This window comes from Salmo salar, chromosome ssa21 (genome assembly GCF_905237065.1).
Source record: "Salmo salar chromosome ssa21, Ssal_v3.1, whole genome shotgun sequence".
Lineage (NCBI taxonomy): Eukaryota > Metazoa > Chordata > Actinopteri > Salmoniformes > Salmonidae > Salmo > Salmo salar.
The window spans coordinates 5,959,986-5,979,545 of record NC_059462.1 but is presented as its reverse complement, the minus strand read 5'-3'; the positions used below and the strand labels follow the sequence as shown (position 1 = coordinate 5,979,545).

The window sequence follows — 19,560 nt, the reverse complement described above, 5'->3', positions numbered from 1 at the left end:
CCCTTTGATGCGGTGAAGTTGTCCTGTCCCCTTAGCAGAAAAACACCCCCAAAGCATAATGTTTCCACCTCCATGTTTGACGGTGGAGATGGTGTTCTTGGGGTCATAGGCAGGCATTTGTGGATAAATACATATATTTTTTCATCGTATCTGTAAAATACAAAAAGTACTAGAAAGAAAATTTGACAAAATATCAACATTTCCCAAAATCAAACTTGTATTGGTCACATACACATGGTTAGCAGATGTTAATGCGAGTAGTGAAATGCTTGTGCTTCTAGTTCCGACATTGCAGTAATATCTAACAAGTAATCTAACAATTCCCCAACAACTACCTAATACACACATCTAAAGGGATGGAATAAGAATATGTAAATAAAAATATATAGATGGCTGAGCGGCAAGGTGCAATAGATGGTATAAGGTACAGTGTATATACATATGAGATGAGTAATCTCTTTTTACATATGTTAACATTATTAGTGGTGTTGTTTAAAGTGTCCAGTGATTTGAGTGTCAATGTAGGCAGCAGCCTCTGAGTTAGTGATTGCTGTTTAGCGGTCTATTGGCCTTGATATAGAAGCTGTTTTTCACTCTCTCGGTCCCAGCTTTGATGTACCTGTACTGACCTCGCCTTCTGGATGGTAGCGGGGTGAACAGGCAGTGGCTTGGGTGGTTGTTGTTCTTGATGATCTTTTTTGCCTTCCAAAAAGGTGTCATGGAGGGCAGGTAGTTTGCCCCTGGTGATGCGTTGTGCGGACCGCATCACCCTCTGGAGAGCCTTGTGGTTGAGGGCGGTGCAGTTGCCGTACCAGACGGTGATACAGCCCGACAGGATGCTCTCGATTGTGCATTTGTAAATGTTAGGGTTTTGGGTGACAAGCCAAATTTCTTCAGCCTCCTGAGGTCTTCTTCACCACACTGTCTGTGTGGGTGGCCCATTTCAGTTTGTCTGTGATGTGTATGCCGAGGAACTTGAAGCTTTCCACCTTCTCCACTACTGTTTCCTGAAGTCCATGATCATCTCCTTTGTTTTGTTGATGTTGAGTGAGAGGTTGTTTTCCTGACACCACACTCTGAGTGCCCTCACCTCTTCCCTGTAGGCTGTTTCGTGGTATTGGTAATCAAGACCACTACTGTTGTGTCGTCTGCAAACTTGATGATTTGAGTTGGAGGTGTGCATGGCCACACAGTCATGGGTGAACAGGGAGTACAGGAGGGGCCTGAGCATGCACCCTTGTGGGGCCCCAGAGTTGAGTCAGTGAAGTGGAGATGTTCTTTCCTACCTTCACCACTTGGGGGCAGCCTGTCAGAAATTGCACAGGGCGGGGTTCAGACCCAGGGCCTCCAGCTTAATGATGAGCTTGGAGGGTACGATGGTGTTGAATGCTGAGTTGTAGTCGATGAACAGTACAGTATGGGTATTCCTCTTGTCTAGATGGGATAGGGCAGTGTGATGGCGATTGCATCGTCTGTGGACCTGTTGGGGCACTGTGCAAACTGAAGTGGGTCTAGGGTGGCAGATAATGTGGAGGGGATATGATCCTTGACAAGTCTCTCAAAGCACTTCATGATGACGGAAGTGAGTGCTACGGAGCGGTAGTCATTTAGTTCAGTTATCTTTGCCTTCTTGGGTACAGGAACAATGGTGGCCGTCTTGAAGCATGTGGGGACAGCAGACTGGGATAGGGAGCGATTGAGTATGTCCGTAAACACACCAGCCAGTTGGTCTGCGCATGCTCTGAGGACACGGCTAGGGATGCCTGGGCTGGCAACCTTGCGAGGGTTAACACGTTTAAATGTCTTACTCACGTCGGCCACGGAGAAGGGGAGAGAGAGAGAGGGGGGATGCAGTCCTTGTTAGCAGGCCATGACTGTGGCACTGTATTATTCTCAAAGCAGGCAAAGATGTTTAGTTTGTCTGGAAGCGAGACGTCGGTGTCCGTGATGTGGCTGGTTTTCTTTTTGTAGTCCGTGATTGCCTGTAGACCCTGCCACATATGTCTCGTGTCTGAGCCGTTGACTCCACTTTGTCACTATACCGACATTTCACTTGTTTGATTGCCTTGCGGAGGGAAAACGGAGGGAAAACTGCACTGTTTATATTCGGCCATATACCCAGTCCTCTTTCCATGTTTAAATGCGGTGGTTCACGTGAATGCCGCCCTCCATCCATGGTTTCTGGTTAGGGTAGGTTTTAATAGTCACAGTGGGTACAACATCTCCAATGCATTTCCTTAAAATCTCAATCACCGAGTCAACATATAGGTTGATGTTGTTCTCTGAGGCTGCCCAGAACATATCCCAGTCCGCATGAGCAAAACAATCTTGGAAGCGTGGATTCCGATTGGTCAGACCAGCGTTGAATAGTTGTCACAGGTACATCCTGTTTGAGCTTCTGCCTATAAGACGGTAGGAGCAAGATGGCGTTGTGGTCTGATTTGCCGAACGGAGGATGATGGAGGGCCTTGTATTCATCGCGGAATTTTGAGTAGCAGTGATCGAGTGTATTGCCTGCGCGAGTGTATGCTGATATAAATTAGGTAGCCTTGTTCTCAAATTTGCTTTGTTAAAATCCCCAGCTACAATAAATGCAGCCTCAGGATATATGGTTTGCATAGAGTCCAGTGAAGTTCCTTGAGGGCCGTCGTGGTGTCTGCTTAACCTCTCTAGGGGGTGTGGGACGCTACCGTCCCACTTGGCCAACATCCAGTGGCCAACATCCAGTGACATCCATTGCAGACCGCCAAATTCAAAAACAGAAATACTCATAATAAAAATTCATAAAACATACAAGTGTTATACATCGGTTTAAAGATTAACTTCTTGTTAACCTGTTAGGGCTAGGGGGCAGTATTGACACGGCCGGATAAAAAACGTACCCGATTTAATCTGGTTACTACTCCTGCCCAGTAACTAGAATATGCATATAATTATTGGCTTTGGATAGAAAACACCCTAAAGTTTCTAAAACTGTTTGAATGGTGTCTGTGAGTATAACAGAACTGAAATGGCAGGCCAAAACCTGAGAAGATTCCATGCAGGAAGTGGCCTGTCTGACAAGTTGTGTTTCATCTTGGCTCTTTTTATTGAAGACTGAGGATCTTTGCTCTAACGTGACACTTCCTACGGCTCCCATAGGCTCTCAGAGCCCGGGAAAAAGCTGAACGATATCGAGGCAGCCTCTGGCTGAAACGCATTATCGCTTTTGGCAAGTGGCCGATCAGAGTACTATGGGCTTAGGCGCGTGCCCGAGTCGACCCCATGCTTTATTTTCTTTCGTCTGTTTACCTAAACGCAGATTTCCGGTCGGAATATTATCGCTTTTTTATGAGAAAAATGGCATAAAAAATGATTTTAAACAGCGGTTGACATGCTTCGAAGTACGGTAATGGAATATTTAGATTTTTTTTGTCACGAATTGCGCCATGCTCGTCACCCTTATTTACCCTTTCGGATAGTGTCTTGAACGCACGAACAAAACGCCGCTGTTTGGATATAACTATGGATTATTTTCAACCAAACCAACATTTGTTATTGAAGTAGAAGTCCTGGGAGTGCATTCTGACGAAGACAGCAAAGGTAATAACATTTTTCTTATAGTAAATCTGACTTTGGTGAGTGCTAAACTTGCTGGGTGTCTAAATAGCTAGCCCTGTGATGCCGGGCTATCTACTGAGAATATTGCAAAATGTGCTTTCACCGAAAAGCTATTTTAAAATCGGACATATCGAGTGCATAGAGGAGTTCTGTATCTATAATTCTTAAAATAATTGTTATGCTTTTTGTGAACGTTTATCGTGAGTACTTTAGTAAATTCACTGGCAGTGTTCGGTGGGAATGCTAGTCACATGCTAGTCACATGCTAATGTAAAAAGCTGGTTTTTGATATAAATATGAACTTGATTGAACAAAACATGCATGTATTGTATAACATAATGTCCTAGGGTTGTCATCTGATGAAGATCATTAAAGGTTAGTGCTACATTTAGCTCTGGTTTGGGTTTATGTGACATTATATGCTAGCTTGAAAAATGGGTGTCTGATTATTTCTGGCTGGGTACTCTGCTGACATAATCTAATGTTTTACTTTCGTTGTAAAGCCTTTTTGAAATCGGACAGTGTGGTTAGATTAACGAGAGTCTTGTCTTTAAAATGGTGTAAAATAGTCATATGTTTGAAAAATTTTAGTTTTTGCATTTTTTAGGTTTTTGAATAACGCGCCACGGGATTACACTGGCTGTTACGTAGGTGGGACGATTTGGTGCCACCTACCCTAGAGAGGTTAATCCAACCACGGTGTCCGATTTCAAAAAGGCTTTACGGCGAAAGCATACCATGCGATTATCTGACAACAGCGCCCAGCAGACAAGTCATTACAAAGAGTTACCAGCCAAGTAGAGTTACACAAGTCAGAAATAGTGATACAATTAATCACTTACCTTTGATCTTCATATGGTTTCACTCACAAGACTCCCATATACTCAATAAATGTTAGTTTTATTCGATAAAGTCCCTCTTTATATCCAAAAACCAACGTTTTGTTCAGTAAACAACAGGCTCACAGGCAGTCACAACAGACAGACGAAAAATCCGAAAAGTATCAGTAAAGTTCGTAGAAACATGTCAAACAATGTTTATAATCAATCCTCAGGTTGTTTTTGGTCATAATAATCAATAACATTTCAACCGTACAAAAATTTAAAAATCCCACTTCCTGGATGGATTTTTCTCAGGTTTTCGCCTGCCATATCAGTTCTGTTATACTCAGACATTATTTTAACAGTTTTGGAAACTATAGAGTGTTTTCCATCCAAATCTACCAAGTATATGCATATCCTAGCTTCTGGGCCTGAGTAGCAGGCAGTTTACTTTGGGCACGCTTTTCATCCAGAGGTGAAAATAGTGCCCCCTACCCTAATGATGTTAAGGGGGTATATACATGGCTGTGACGATAACTGACACAAATTCTCTTGGGAGATAATATGGCCGTTTGATTGTAAGGAATTCTTGTTCGAGTGAGCAGCAGGACTTGAGTTCCTGTATGTTGTTATGATTACACCATGAGTCATTCATCATGAAGCATTCACACCCGCCCTTCTTCCCAGAGAGGTGTTTATCTCTGTCGGCGCGACGCATGAAGAAGCCCGGTGGCTGAACCGACTCCAAGATGTCGATTGCAAGATGTATAATATTGGAGAATATGTCTGATAACCACACACAATTTGTTGAATGCAGATTCTTCTGAGGCTGAGAAAAATGAGTTTGTGTGGGAAGAGTCTGACTTTCTGGGAATGGCAGTTAAAGACAAGGACACTGAATTTAGACTACCAAACACTAGTAGTTTTACTTCTTGAGTAAAATGTAATTAAAGTAACAGTACTTCTACTCTAGCAGGATATTTCACTACTCTTTCCACTCCTGCTGAAATGTATATGTAAAGCTGTTTACTTGCTCTCACACTATGTGGCATAGCATCTAATCAAGGATTGTTACACTGAAGAAGGAGCTGTTTTTCAAAATGTTGGTTTAGTCATCAACCATTGAAAATAAACAAACTAGGAGTTCACAAGTATGGCTTTTCAAGTCAGGAAAAAAGATTACTAGTCAAATGAAGGGGAAAAAGCTGCTGGGGCAATTTGCATACTAACTGCCAGCTTTATAGTGGAGTTACTTGTTTGTTTTTTTCTTCACTTGTACAAAATATTCCTTTCCATTAGGTCGCCAGTCATTAAGCTGGCATGAGATCAGATCCTGATGCTTGTAACTTCGAATCCCTATATGTGCTGGTCTTTGTGCTTATTTAAATGAATTATTGGCCAGTCATGCTTTATACTCAATGCAAAACAGCGAAAGATGAGAATATGCATTATTTACAGTCCTTAGCCAGTGAGACAGTTATGTGGCCAGACTTGGATTTAAAGCCTATAGGCTAGGCTAATGGCAATGACAACTGCTTATACTACAGGGCTCACAAGGAAAACTCTGCCCTCTGGCTCGAGCTAGCAGGAAATGTCATCCTACTGAGCTCTGACTATGTAACTCATACTCTCCCCAGGGAGCTAACAAAATACCTATAGGCTTGGGCAATACCCCGGTATACTGTATATTTCAAAATACCGGTGGTATGATTTTCAATACCGGAGGCTGTGGGTGTGTGAGCTACGCCACTGCTTAAAAGTTACGTATAACTATAATAAATCTAAGATGTGTCAAATTGTATCCAATTCAGGGCTGCAGCTTTGCATTTGGTTTGCTAACTTGCTAGCTAAGTGGGTAGATGTCAACATCAAGCATCTTCGTTACAGCAGAGACATTCAATCCCCTCCTGGATCAAGATCCCTTTTGCCTTAAACTGGGTAGGCACTACACAACTTTTAAAATCCTAACATCGTAGGGCCTCCCGAGTGGCGCAGCGGTCTAAGGCACGGCAGTGCTTGAGGCGTCACTACAGATCCGGGTTCGATCCCGAGCAGTTGCAGCCGGCCGCGACCGGGAGACCCATTAGTCGTCTGGGTTAGGTAATGGTTTGGCTGGCCGGGATGTCCTTGTCCCATCGTGCTCTAGCGACCCCTGTGGCGGGCCAGGCTCATGCACGGTCGCCAGTTGTACGGTGTTTCCTCTGACACATTGGTGCGGCTGGCTTTTGGGTTAAGCGAACAACGAGTCCGTACGGGAGTTGCGGTGATGGGACAAGACTGTAACTACCAATTTGGATACCACAAAATTGGGGTGAAAAAGGGTAAAAAAAAAAAAAATACTAACATCGTTGAGCCTCTCACATTAAACAAGAGACTTTGTTGTAGTTTTTCTTTTGTGTTGCCAATATAGTGGCACAGACAGGGTCAAGATTCTTCACTTGGTGTTGAGTATTCTCCCTACCACGCTGTCTCGTGAAAACAATGATGTGATTAGTTTGTAACGTAGCTACGAGCTCTGGCTCAAAGCAGCCTCATAATCATTCAGACATTCACAATTGCCATACAGAGTTGAAATATCTAGCCAACATTTTGAATTGAATTACATTGCTTGTGAACTTCAAAGCTGTAACGATTTGACACTTTACCTTTGGATAAAGGCAAGTACGAATGCATACTAGTAGTAGTCATCTCTCCTGCTCGAGTCTACACATTCTGGGTGACTCGAAACAACGTCATCATCTCACTGGCTTCTTATCTATTACTAATCACCGATCTCAAAACTTGTCGTTGCACATCTCACACTACAAAGCATTGCAGATTTTGTGCCGATAAAATCAAACATGTTTGAGCAGTCCCAGACGTCCCGATATTTTCAAAGACTATATCGGTAGCCCTCCAGATTGTGTCAGATGCTTCCAAGCGCAGAATAAGGCTTATGGGCTTGCCAGAATCCTATTTAAACCCCCTCAGCTGACATTTACACTCCTCTAACCACTACTGCGTCATCCACCTTTCCTCAATTGGAATCTGTGTCCTCTGCCAGTGGTGTATGCTGGTACAGAAACAAAGGCCCTATTCCAATCGAAAATGCATCCTCCTTCCTTACTCCGTTCCTTAAAGGGATCCCTGATCTCACACGGTTGAATAGGTGAAGGCAGTGCTAGCTTTCATCTATTTTAATCATGTGAGATCAGTGATTACTTCGAGGAAGGCAGGACTAATTTCAACAGGGCCTAGATCTGTAGTGTGGAGTTCACAGTTCAAGGCAGTGGAGTGTAAACTGGTCTAGAATGTGACAACGACAGGGAGTTCTCTTTCACTCTGGCCTGTATGTCACACCAAAAATGTGAATGAGGAGGACCTTTTTAAACACATTGAAATGTGTATGTATAAGATGCAGGGCATAAGGAATATATTTCTGTTTCAGTGCATGTGGGAGTGTGTTTTTGTGTGTACCAGACCTTTGCTTTATGGGAGTTTTCCTGTTACTTGAGCAAATGGGCCGCAGTTGGGGAAATGCAGAAGGGCGAGGGAGGAGGGGTTACAGTATTCTGTGCATGTCTAGCTTGCACAGTGACCCCGCCTAGAGGAAACATGTTCCCGGCCACATTCTGACAGCCTCAGGGGCAGGAAGGAAGTGCTTACTCACTCTCTCTTACGCACACACACACTCTCGCTCTCTCTCTCTGTCACTCACCCACCCTCTGAGACAGATCCTTTTAAGGAAAAAGCCTTGCTCTCACTCAAGTGAAGCCGAGTCAACACACACAAGTACACACTGCTTGCGTAAACACACAGACACGCAAACATAAAGCATTGCCACACCCAAAGTAATGTGTTCACGTAAATATACAAACAAGAATACACAATATAAATGTGGAGTACTGCATATAGATTTTTTTTATCAAGGGTTGCATGTAGGGCTGTGATGGTCATGGGATGACTGTAATTGGCCAGCCAAATGACCGAGGTCTCCGTAATAATCATTCAAATCGATTTTCTCCTCATCTGCTCCTGACTGAATGTGCTACCATAGACATAGAATGAATAGAACGGGTGTCCCCTTTCAAGTCAATGGTGGACAGGCATAGGAGCAGAGCAGGAAGTAAAAGCAGGATGTGTACCCATCAATTTGTGCTGTGATTTCTTGATACAACTCAACTGACATTACAAAAAATACATTCCATTGCATGAGCCCCATCAGTTAACATCATTTGAATGAACATTCTACATTTCAGCAAGGAGGAACAAAGTTTGATCACGTTGTTAAGTCTGTTACCGCGGAAACTAAATCAACTGCACAAATGCCCCGCCGTCCTGTCTTCAGTCAGCTGTTCGTTTCACTATTTTTTTTAAATTTGAATTAAACGGTTAGGACTGTTTTATTTTCATCACGGTCTTCATCCAAAACCGCCGGTTACACATTATACATGAATTGTCCCTGCCCTAGGGAACAGGAGCCCTATCAAGGAAATGGATATCTGGTCACATTGTCTCTATTTATATATGTTGGTGTTAATGCTAAACTAACAATCTCTCTCATTCTCCTTTGCTCTTTATTCATCCTATCTTTCTCTCTAATTTAGGCAGAGGCCAGGCTGGCAGCAAAGAGGGCGGCCAGGGCAGAGGCTCGAGAAATCCGTATGAAGGAGCTGGAGAGACAACAGAAAGAGGTACAACTAGAGGGCACTATATTCCCAATACACACATAATGTACACACTTACGTTATACAGCACATAGACCACATGCACACAGACATGCATGCAAAATTAGTATCCATACCTACAGAACTTCAATACAACTACACTTCCAAATGACAGACATAACAGACCAGGTGCAATAATGTACCTTACAAAGACTTGGTCCCAAAACTACACCAAGCTTTAGGCACCATGAGTCACGTCACAAGTTTAGGGAGACGGTTCGGGAAGCTGGAGGGTCACATGGGGCCAGGGTTGGTCATTAAAGACGAAGGCATTTCCTCTGGACAGTGTTTCATGAAGCTGAGGGTCCTTTCATCCTGTGCCAGGGTGAGGACAGAGGTCACCAGTGTTAATGGTGTACTGTTATCACTATAGCCCAGCACGAGAGTGCACAGCTGGGGATTTCTACCAAACAAATTAGCATACACTCTTAACATCATGAGTATAAACGACAAGCAAGAACATTGCCATTAGAGATCCGGGGAATTAGGGATTCCAGTTTTGCCTTTTTGGAACCATCTTTTCTTACTAAGATGATTCTAATCTTAAAAAGTGATCTTGAAGTTATACAATCTTTACATCTAGTATATTCTGGAACACATGGTGCTTACTAGTTGCCAACCCTGATTTTGGTTTACCCTTTGTACGTACAGTAGCAGAAGCGGTCAAATTGGTGGGAAATTGGACTGCTTATGCTCTTTGACCCAGTGAGAGAGCATGATAAAATCCAGTTGACCTGGAGGTCTTAAAAGCACATAACCCTCACCTGAGCTTGACCAGTACCTGCAATGGCTGAACTCACCAAATAGCATCGGTAATTGACGCTCTTGTTCAGTTGTCATATGACCAAGGATGCATCGGTGAATGTGTACTATTTCTTAATGTAACGGAACTATAAAGCATGTTGCTTTGGTCCAATAGATGTTTACATTGTGTTCAGCTGTTGTATTTGGATATTTTTTTTTTTATTGGCTGAGATTTGTATTAGTAGTGTCTCTAGGTTAGTTTCCAGCTGTGATATCAAGTAATGGCTCTGATTGGACCATATGAGATTGTAAATTCCTCAGTCTCAGTAAGTACTCCATCAAGCAGGGCTGGGGTAAATTCCATTTCAGTCAAAATTAAATACATGAATTGGACATTTCCTATTAGAAAATATTGGGTAGTTTTCAGTTCATTAAAGTTATGTAAATCAGAGTGATGTATTACCTGAGAGGGACTAAAGCATTGCATTATGCTACATGCTCCCTGCTAGCTTTGCCTCCCTCTTGGTTCTGCAGACTCAAGAACCTTTTAGGTTCATTAAATCACCATTTGGCTTGACTCTGCCGATAGAGGCTCTAATCTCTAGATTTTTACTTGTGTGTGTTCTGATGTGTTACATGGTGATTGTGTCTTGCTGTGGTTTAGCACCTCTGATCCCTACCTAAGGGAGCCTCACCTTTCTTGGGTCACTATTCTTAGACCACAATAATCCTACAGAAAGCTTTACAGTCACTGCTCACTCTTACTCCAACACTCTTACTCTACCCTGCTCTAAGAAACCATATGTTCTTGCCTTAACGTACAGAATGATCACTGTGATAGTACTTTACTTGTTTAGTGTACTATGATGTGAGTTTCTCATTATATTTAGCATTTGTCCCATTTTAGATGTGAAATTTGCCAGCAATGAGAGACGAATGCCATATGCTCACACATTTAAAACATGTGGTTGAGCAAACAGTGCACCATCCCTGTGTTATGGTAGACATGCATGAGCAGGCACACCCCCTCCTGTCATACTCACCGGATTAACAGTCAGTGTTCAGATTAGTCTGGTCAGGAGGTGTGTTTGGTATGTGTGTTTGTGTGTGAATGTGTATGTGTGTGTGTAGCTTAAACCCTCAACCCAAGTCCCAAAGTAGCTTAACGGGCTGTCCTCCTTAGTGAAGCCTCTTGTTGACTAACAGTGGTTTGTTTTGCTGCTCCAACGATGTTATGTCTGGACAACACTACTATGCTTTCCACTACTGTCCGGATGATAACTTTAGGAGATATCCTCTTCAATTGTAGAAGCACTCAAGCCAGAAGAGTGGATTGCTAGCTGTATGTCTACAGTAGTGCTAACCTAAATCATCAGGTTGTGTTTGTAGCGTCGTCTGAGTCTCTGGACTGGGAACTTTTAACCTCCTTGATCCCGTCTGCATGGCAGGCCATCGTCATTGGCGACATCTGTATGGAACACCCTAAGTTTGCACCGTGACCGCAGCAGGACGGCCGGGCGGTGGTTGGCGGGGAGGGGGTTTCGGGCTGCCCTTAAAGGGCGTCCGGGGACCCCTCCAAATAGAAAGGTGAGCCGGTATGTTTGAAGCTAGTTCGGACGGGAAGCGAGAGGTACAGTACCTAAGCTGATTGTGTAACTATCTCATCTGATGAATGGTCTTGCACTGAACGAGGCAAGGTAATTTGTTTACGTGTTTATTTACACTTGAAAAATGAATAGTGATGCTTTTCGTTCTTGACCATTTATCAAATACTTTGGTCGGACCTGGATATGAAGTTTTACCTTCCTTTGCAATCTCAGCTTTGAAATCTTCTTAAATCCCAAACAATTTCTGTAATGAAATCGGCAGAAAAATCTGTATTCTTGATTGACATGTTGCTGTGAGGCACTTTAAGCACGCTGGTTCTCAGAACAACTTTTCCAGAATGCTGACTCCAATGTGCCTCAGACGCTGAGCCGAAAAGCTTGTCACGTTTCCTTTGTTGGTAGAAGCTAGGTATCTTTTGCTCTGAGGTCTAAGAGAGCTCAGCTGTCAAAGCTTGGAAGAAGAGGTTCCAGTATCACCTTTGTTTGTTTGGCATACCTGTGGCAATGGGACATATGTGTATGGTACTGTAAGTACGCATGTTCCTGCATGATATTTTGGAGATTAAATGGCAAACGCATTTGTTCAGCTCTCAGGTCCTTGAAGGTGACCAACTTCGAAAGAGAAACGCTGACACAAAGGTTAACTCTAACAATAAGTGCTTTTCCAACAGGTCTCAGGCATTAACCTTAACAAAGGGTCAGTAAATCTGCCGTGAGGGGAGTTTGTCAAGGTTGGGGCAAGATCTTTTGGCCAGACCAATGGAGCAAGCACGGACATAGACGTCAGGCAGAAAAAGCATTAATTGAGACTGATGGACTTGTGGGGTCAAGAAGTGGTAGGGCGTCGTCTGAACAGCACTTCTAGATAATGAATGAAGAGTAACAGTGGATGAAAGGGTCAGCCCAACTGATGATGGATCTGTAGAACTGAGAATCGCACACCAGCCAAAGCATGTACTGCAGGGCTGAAAGCGAGAGAGTGCTGTTAAATGTGGATTAGTGGCCCACTGACAGGCCAGTGAAACTGGGGTGTCTTTAAAACCAGAAAAAGCATTGTTGGCTGGGGATTGGGGGACAGTATAGAAGAGGTGGCACATTTTTCACATAGTTCGTAGAGCGATTTTGGTTCAGCGACCACAGCTTCTAGACTGAGCTCAAAGGTACAGCATATAAAACATTGAAACATGTTGTTCAACAAAATCGGAAAGAGTTATCTTGTTTGCTCAAGTGGACCTCCACCGAGACCAGATCATATACTTTAAGGAACCACTCAGGGAGTTCATCAAACTTCGCTTGGTGAGTGCAATAACTAATGCATTTCATGATAAATACATTTCTAAGCTTGTATGAAGTGAATGCATCTCATAGTGTTGTGGGAAGGTTTGGTTTCCAGCTTTGTCTTTGGGGTCTGTTTTGGATCATTTAACGCTGTAGTTTCCCCAATTCAGGTCTATTAGAATATTTTTTTTAACTGCATGTACCTGCTAATGAAGACGGCTAGTGCCGTTCTGAGTGAAAACTGTTTTTGTCTATGTATAAACTATAAATATCCCAATGCTTAAGATGTTTAGAGGGGTTTACTACATAGCGGGTTTGAGGACCTAACTTTGGTCAGTTCTGAGTTCAACTTGGTATAACCGTTGACATAAAGGTGGCTCACCTTCTAGCCAGGCCAATTTCTATGGCAACGAATACTTCAGCTCTAACCTGTTAACTCCACTTTATCCTGAAAGAAGTCTCTGGGCCGTGAGTTGAGCAATTAAATTAGATTTCCTCCCTCTCACAAAGACTGCATTATCATCCCTTCATCTGGAGAATAGTTGATGATCTTTTATGTTAAATATAGTAATAATGAAAGACCTGTCACACTACAAATTATGTAATGTCAGGATGCATTTAAAACTTCACGTGCAGTAAAACCTTCGTATGACTTAATACAATTATTTTATCAATAGTGGGGGCGGGGGGGGGGGTAATTGATAAGCAGAAAGACGGCATTAATAATACACGTAATGAAGACGGCCCGTCTAATAGCTTTTTTCTCATAGCCTGAATTTGCAGGATTACTGTTCTTGCACACAGTTACTCGCTTGGATTGAGTTAGTGACGAGTGCGGGATCAATATCCACCTTCGTAACATGGATGAAGCCTGAGTTTGAACTAGTCTTCAGTAATGTGCTAGGTCTTATTTATTTAAACAGCATATTGAAGTTAGAAGCAATAGGATTTGAAGCAATAGCCTACAACTATTTTAACACCGTTTCGTGCTGCTCTGAGACAAGCATGGGGACTGGTCTTGATAAATCAATCGATTTTTATTTTCACTGAATCTCCATTTGGGTATTGGTTAGACTAGAATTAGAAAATGAGGGTGAAGAAATGTAAATGCTCTTAGTGTAACCTTTATTTAACTAGGCAAGTCAGTTAAGAACAAAATCTTATTTACAAGGACAGCCTACTCCTCCCTCCCTGTCGGGGAATTGAACCCCGGTCTCCCGCATGCCCTGGCCTGCCCGCAGAACATGGGGATTCTTTCGCTAAATAGCCCAGTACTGTACTACTGACCGTAACGTTGTGCAGCGCCGTATTTTCCATTCCGTTCTAACAGAAACCAAGAAGCGTTTTTCGTTTATCTTGTAATAGAAACACCATAATATTATTCCAATTAATTAAGCAAGTACCAATCAAAAGTTTGGACACACCCACTCATTCCAGGATTTTTCTTTATTTTTACTAGTTTCTACATTGTAGAATAATAGTGAAGACATCGCAACTATGAAATAACACATGGAATCAGTTAAGAACAAAAATAAATGTAATGCTCTTAGTGTAACCTTTATTTAACTAGGCAAGTCAGTTAAGAACAAATTCTTATTTACAAGGACAGCCTACTCCTTACTCCCCTTCAGGGAATTGAACCCGGTCTCCCGGGGTGCCCGCATTCTCTAGTACAGCCATTATTGAAGGTGCTTGAGGTCACCAAGACATGGTCTGCTCATCCTTATGTAAGGAATTAGGCACTTTCCCATGTTTACCACAGTATGTATTGTAGGCTATGTTTACTTGTCAGACTGCACAGTAGCCTAATAAACAAATGCAGGTGGCTTATCTTCAAAATGCTTATCTTCAAAATGCTGTGGACATCTATTTCAGCACCATTTCGCGCTGCTCTGAGACAAGCATGGAGAAACGAAAATGTTCAATTATTTTCCATGATGTTCTTAAGATATGTGTTGACTGAATATAAGCAGGTGATGTCTGCTAAATAATCAAGTTAGGTTTCTCCAGAAATAAATACATCTAAATAACAAACTGGCTTTATTTATAAATTAGTGAGAATGTCTCACGCCATGTTCAAGAATTGCCTTTTTTTCGCTCACTCTAGGTTAAATGAAAACAAAATCTCCAAAATATCGTTAGTTTTTAAAGAAAGCTATTATTATTAATTAATTTAGAATTAGATAAAAAAGACCCTTAGATATTCTCACAGATCCTAATGGAAAATGCCCCTTAGATATTAATTTAGAATCCTCCAATCCCCTAAATGTAATTATTGGCGGAGAGTCACGTCATTGAAAAACATATATTTTTTTAGATATACTGTAGGCCTACCATAGGCGAAGTGAGTGTTGGTTACGCTACAATTAGGGTGTGGAAATGTCATGCCCGTTAGATATTTAATTTAGAATCCTCTAATCCTCTCCTCTAGCCTACTCCTGACTGTCACGTTGTACAGCGCAATATTTTCCATTCCATCCTGATGGAAACCCTGAGGGTTTCATTTTTCGTTTTTCTCGGAATAGAAACACCATAGTATTAATCAAATAAATTATGCCAAATTTCGTAAAATCAATCCCATGTACCAAGGTTTTAAATTCTCTAGTAAAGCCAATATGGGAGACTATCAAATGCTTCTCAAAGTTGCCCTCTGGTGATCAAACTAGCACATTAATGTTAAAAAATGGCTGACAATTGAATAACGTGCCACGGAATGCTGCAGCAGCCCGCAAGGTGTGCTGCAGTATGACGCAACTTTTAAAGGCGGAACCACTGTAGATCTAGCTAGTGTCGTAGTATACCCTTTCGTTCTTTAGGAAATCTGGCTATGAAAGTCTAGTTACTGGGGTTTTGTCTGCTACCTATTTGTACAGCAGCACTGACTGAAATGCATGTCGTTTTTTAGGATCTCTTCAAAGGTAACTGAGATTTAAAATAAGGCAATATTGGTGAATCATAGAATGTGTTGACACTGTCGCTGAGGAACATCCCCACCTAGAAAGAAACAGGCCATGTTTTGGATCTTGTCAAAACATGACTTGACTTGAGAAAAGTGTACAGTATTTTGGCTGATTGCCTCGTGTGCCAGGTGACACGGGTCATGCTACTGTTGAGATGCCAACACGCTGTCACTAACCTTAAGGAGCCACGGTCGGAAAGAATCCTGCTTACCCTGGTGACTCCAATCACATGGTCCCTCCCGAGACCATCATGTGAACTCTTGAGACGTTCCTGGGGTCGGTTACTGTTGGCCTGCCACGCTATGTCCATGCCACATTCCACAGCCAAGTCCCTGTCATAAGCAATAACTTGCCTCTGTGTGGACACCACCCTAATTATTGTACTGTTCTCTCGCTTTCTATGTAGCTTTAAATACATACCGTATACAGCTTTACATTCTCTCTCGCCCTCCTTGTGGTGGTCTATCATGTTTTATCTCTCTCTGTTCCCCAATGTCACTCTTTTTTCTTTTATTCTTTCCCTTTCTGTCCCTGATTCCTGGTTCCTCTCCTCCATTGCCCTGGCTGCTCCTCCTGTGGTGTTAATTTATAGATCTATCAGGTTCAGAAGGTAGGATTCTTTCCCACCCCCCACATTTTCTGTACTGTTTTTATACTTTCATTATCATCTTGTAAAATTATTTTTTACTACTGACGTTTTTTTCTTTCTTCAATTTAGACATGCATCCCGGTATAAATGTGTTAGTTATTTGTTACAAAAATGTCTATGCCAATATAAAATCACCATGGTTTAGACTACATAGTACATATAGCTAGATAATAATGATTGTTCGATGAGCTGTGAGTTTCCACGCTTCCTTCCTCTCCTCTCACGCTCTTTCCTCAGAAATATTACGGCTTGGACAACAAATCAGACAAAGTAGACAGCGAATGGGGACACATCGAGCAATGGATGGTACAGTCAATAACAAGAATGACAAACTAAGCGTTGTTAATGAATTAGCTGCACTATCAGTTGTGGAATAATAGCTTGTTTTGAATAATGCATGAAAGTAATTCACTATCACTCTCTTTCAATATTCAAAGCTGTTAATAATGCTAGAGAGCCAGCGGTATGTTGTGAATGTTCTTAGCCATGGGGAATAGCTGAGATTAAAAAAAGGGCTTTCCTCTTAAACCTATATGGCATTTGCTTTTCATATTTTTTTGAGAGGCTTTTGTGTGCAATATACCTTTAGCCTAAAAGTTCTAGAGCGGATTGTTGATTTATAAGGCCGCACATCTAATGATAATCCACAGAATTGATGTGCATGTTGAATGGGTTTGGATCTGCATGTCCTATCCCTTGTCGTGTAGACTGCCTGTGTTTTGATGATCCCCTTGACTGCCAAGCGACGGTCTTATTCTTGCAGTTTTCCTGGATGGTTCAGATCCACCAGACTGGACACTGTGTGACATAGGTCTCTCCTGTCATATTGTGTTTTTAAAAGACAAATGCTGAATTATGTGAAGATATTGGAAAACGATAACAAGTAACCAACCACAACGTGTGATGAAAGCTACAGTTGCAGGACAGGAACTAATCTCTGTCCTGTCTGTCTGTCTGTGTAACCATGTCTGCTTGAGTGGTTGGGTGACAGGATCAGTATCCATGGCCACAGTGATGTGATGAACTGGAGGCATGGCTGCTTAGGGAATGAATGCAGTGCACTTGACCATTGAGAATTGTTCACTTTCAAAGGTTAGCAGGCAATTACCCTTCACTTTCAATTCTCCTCAGTTTAATAGCCACAGTTGAATTGGAAAAAGTGTGCATACATGCTAGAAGTCCTCCTTTGGAATAATGCTGTGTGAGTTTTTGCACGTAAGTGTGCGAGTTTGAGTTTGTCTGTTTGTTTGGGTGCTTGCTGAAACCCCTCTGACGTGCCTATATGAACATCAATGTTGACATTGTCCTAAGTGTTTCATCCTTCCCTTGTCATTTGAACCTTGACCTCTACCTGTGTCCTATTTTCCTTTTTCATTCCTCCAGGAGGACAGTGAGAGGTACTCACGCCCCACACAAAGACATACTTCGGTGTGTATTCCTCTCCCCCTATCATCCACCATCTCTCTTTGCACCTTCCTGTCTCCATCATCTGACAAAAGCAGCTTTCATTTCTTTGAACTGTGACTTGATACCTTGGGAACTCAGGTGCTGGAGAGTCACAATGTCAGCATGCTTTTGTTCAAGTGACGATGATATTTGTCTCCTATCAGTCAATACACTCCAATATCCAATCCATACTAGGATACTATTTAGTATGGGTTGATCGGCAATTTTTTGCCTTATATCATGTAGTATGCTTGTTGGGATAAACAGTGAGGTCTGAAATTATTGACACCCTTGATAAAGATGCACAAAAATGACTGTATAAAATAAATAATTCAAATACTGAGTTATACTGGGGAAATAATTTTATACTTATACAATTGCTCAGAGAAAAAAATGTTTAACAAGTAGTACTGTTTTTCTCTAACAGATGAGGGTTAAAATTATTGACACCCCTGTTTTCAATACCTTACCTTGGGAGGATAACGGCACTGAGCCTTTTTCTAAAATGTTTTATGAGTTGGAGAACACATTGGGACCATTCCTACATACAGAATCCTTCCAGATCCTTGATATCCTTTGTCTGTGCTTATGGACTGCTCTCTTCACTTCAAACAGGTTTTCAATGGGTTTCTGGTCTGGAGACTGAGATGGCCATTACAAATTGTTGATTTTATGGCCAATTAACAATTTATTTATGGATGTGTTTGGGGTTATTGTCTTGCGGGAAGATCCACTTGCACCAAGTTTCAGCCTTCTGCCAGAGGAAATCGGGTTTGTGCCTAAAATGTCCTTGTACTGGGTAATGTTCATGATGCCATTGACCTTAACAAGGGCCCCAGGACCAGTGGAAGCAAAATAGCCACAACATCAAATATCCACCACCATATTTTACAAGGTTATTTTTGAGTGACATCTAGCAAGAGGCACATCATATACCCATAGCATAGCGAAATAAAGAGCAATGACGTGGTGCACATATCTGCACATATGATGTGGGTACGCAGTTTTCGGGGACCACTTTTGGCTCGTGAGCGCTACTTTCAGAACTACTGGCTAAAAAGTATACGAAAGTACCGGAGAATCTCTTTAAACATCTCTTTCCGTGAGCAATTGTATTATTATAAAATAGGATAATTTCCCATCTTTTTGAGCATACAATATAGCTCAGTATAGTAATTATTTATAATTTTTGCTAAGGGTGCCAATAATTTCACACACTGTCATTCAGTATGGCCCACTCTGACTCCACTTCCCTGGGCCATTGAGCTGTCCTCTCGGGCATATAATCTGGTTTGTACAGCCAGTCTGGGGAGCACAGAGAAAGAGGTCACAGTCAAGTCATTTACAGACCGAGGGGGAGATTCATTTCTGCGGTGTTTCAGTGAACCATGTTAAACATCAGGGTTGGGGTGAAATTACATTTCAATTCATGGAGTAAATTGTGTATCAAAAAATGAATTGGAATTTTCTTTCTTAATTTGACTGTTAAACCACATATTAAATATTAAATATTTTTTTCCCCCAAGTACAGATGTTGTGCTGGACAATCGAAGAACATCTACTTAATTTTTTTGTTTCCCACACAGATCTCAGACGATGATGAGCGGATGTCTGTGGGCAGCCGAGGCAGTGTGAGGGTCAGTATCACTCTAACGCTGCCATCTTTTGTTTTCAATCTAATTGCAGAATTTCTGACTATCGGTAAAGAGGCTTGAGGTAGAAGTTGCCCCTAAACACAGATCTTCGATC

General features: G+C 42.0%; 1 protein-coding gene across 26 annotated transcripts in view; it reads left to right on the top strand.

Moving 5' to 3' along the window:
* The window catches only part of LOC106581656 (leucine-rich repeat flightless-interacting protein 2), a 90,360-nt gene that overhangs the window by 37,354 nt on the left and 33,446 nt on the right, over nt 1–19,560 (top strand). For 14 of the 26 annotated variants that reach the window (XM_045704386.1, XM_014163855.2, XM_045704378.1 and 11 more), the window contains exons 2-6: nt 9,008–9,094; nt 16,309–16,326; nt 16,603–16,671; nt 17,749–17,793; nt 19,398–19,448. In XM_045704386.1, the coding sequence (XP_045560342.1) occupies nt 9,008–9,094; nt 16,309–16,326; nt 16,603–16,671; nt 17,749–17,793; nt 19,398–19,448 (270 nt within the window). Of the gene's footprint in view, nt 1–9,007; nt 9,095–16,308; nt 16,327–16,602; nt 16,672–16,743; nt 17,458–17,748; nt 17,794–19,397; nt 19,449–19,560 lie in introns of those variants that run through there. The other 12 variants (XM_014163847.2, XM_014163845.2, XM_045704383.1 and 9 more) reach the window with 6 other exon arrangements.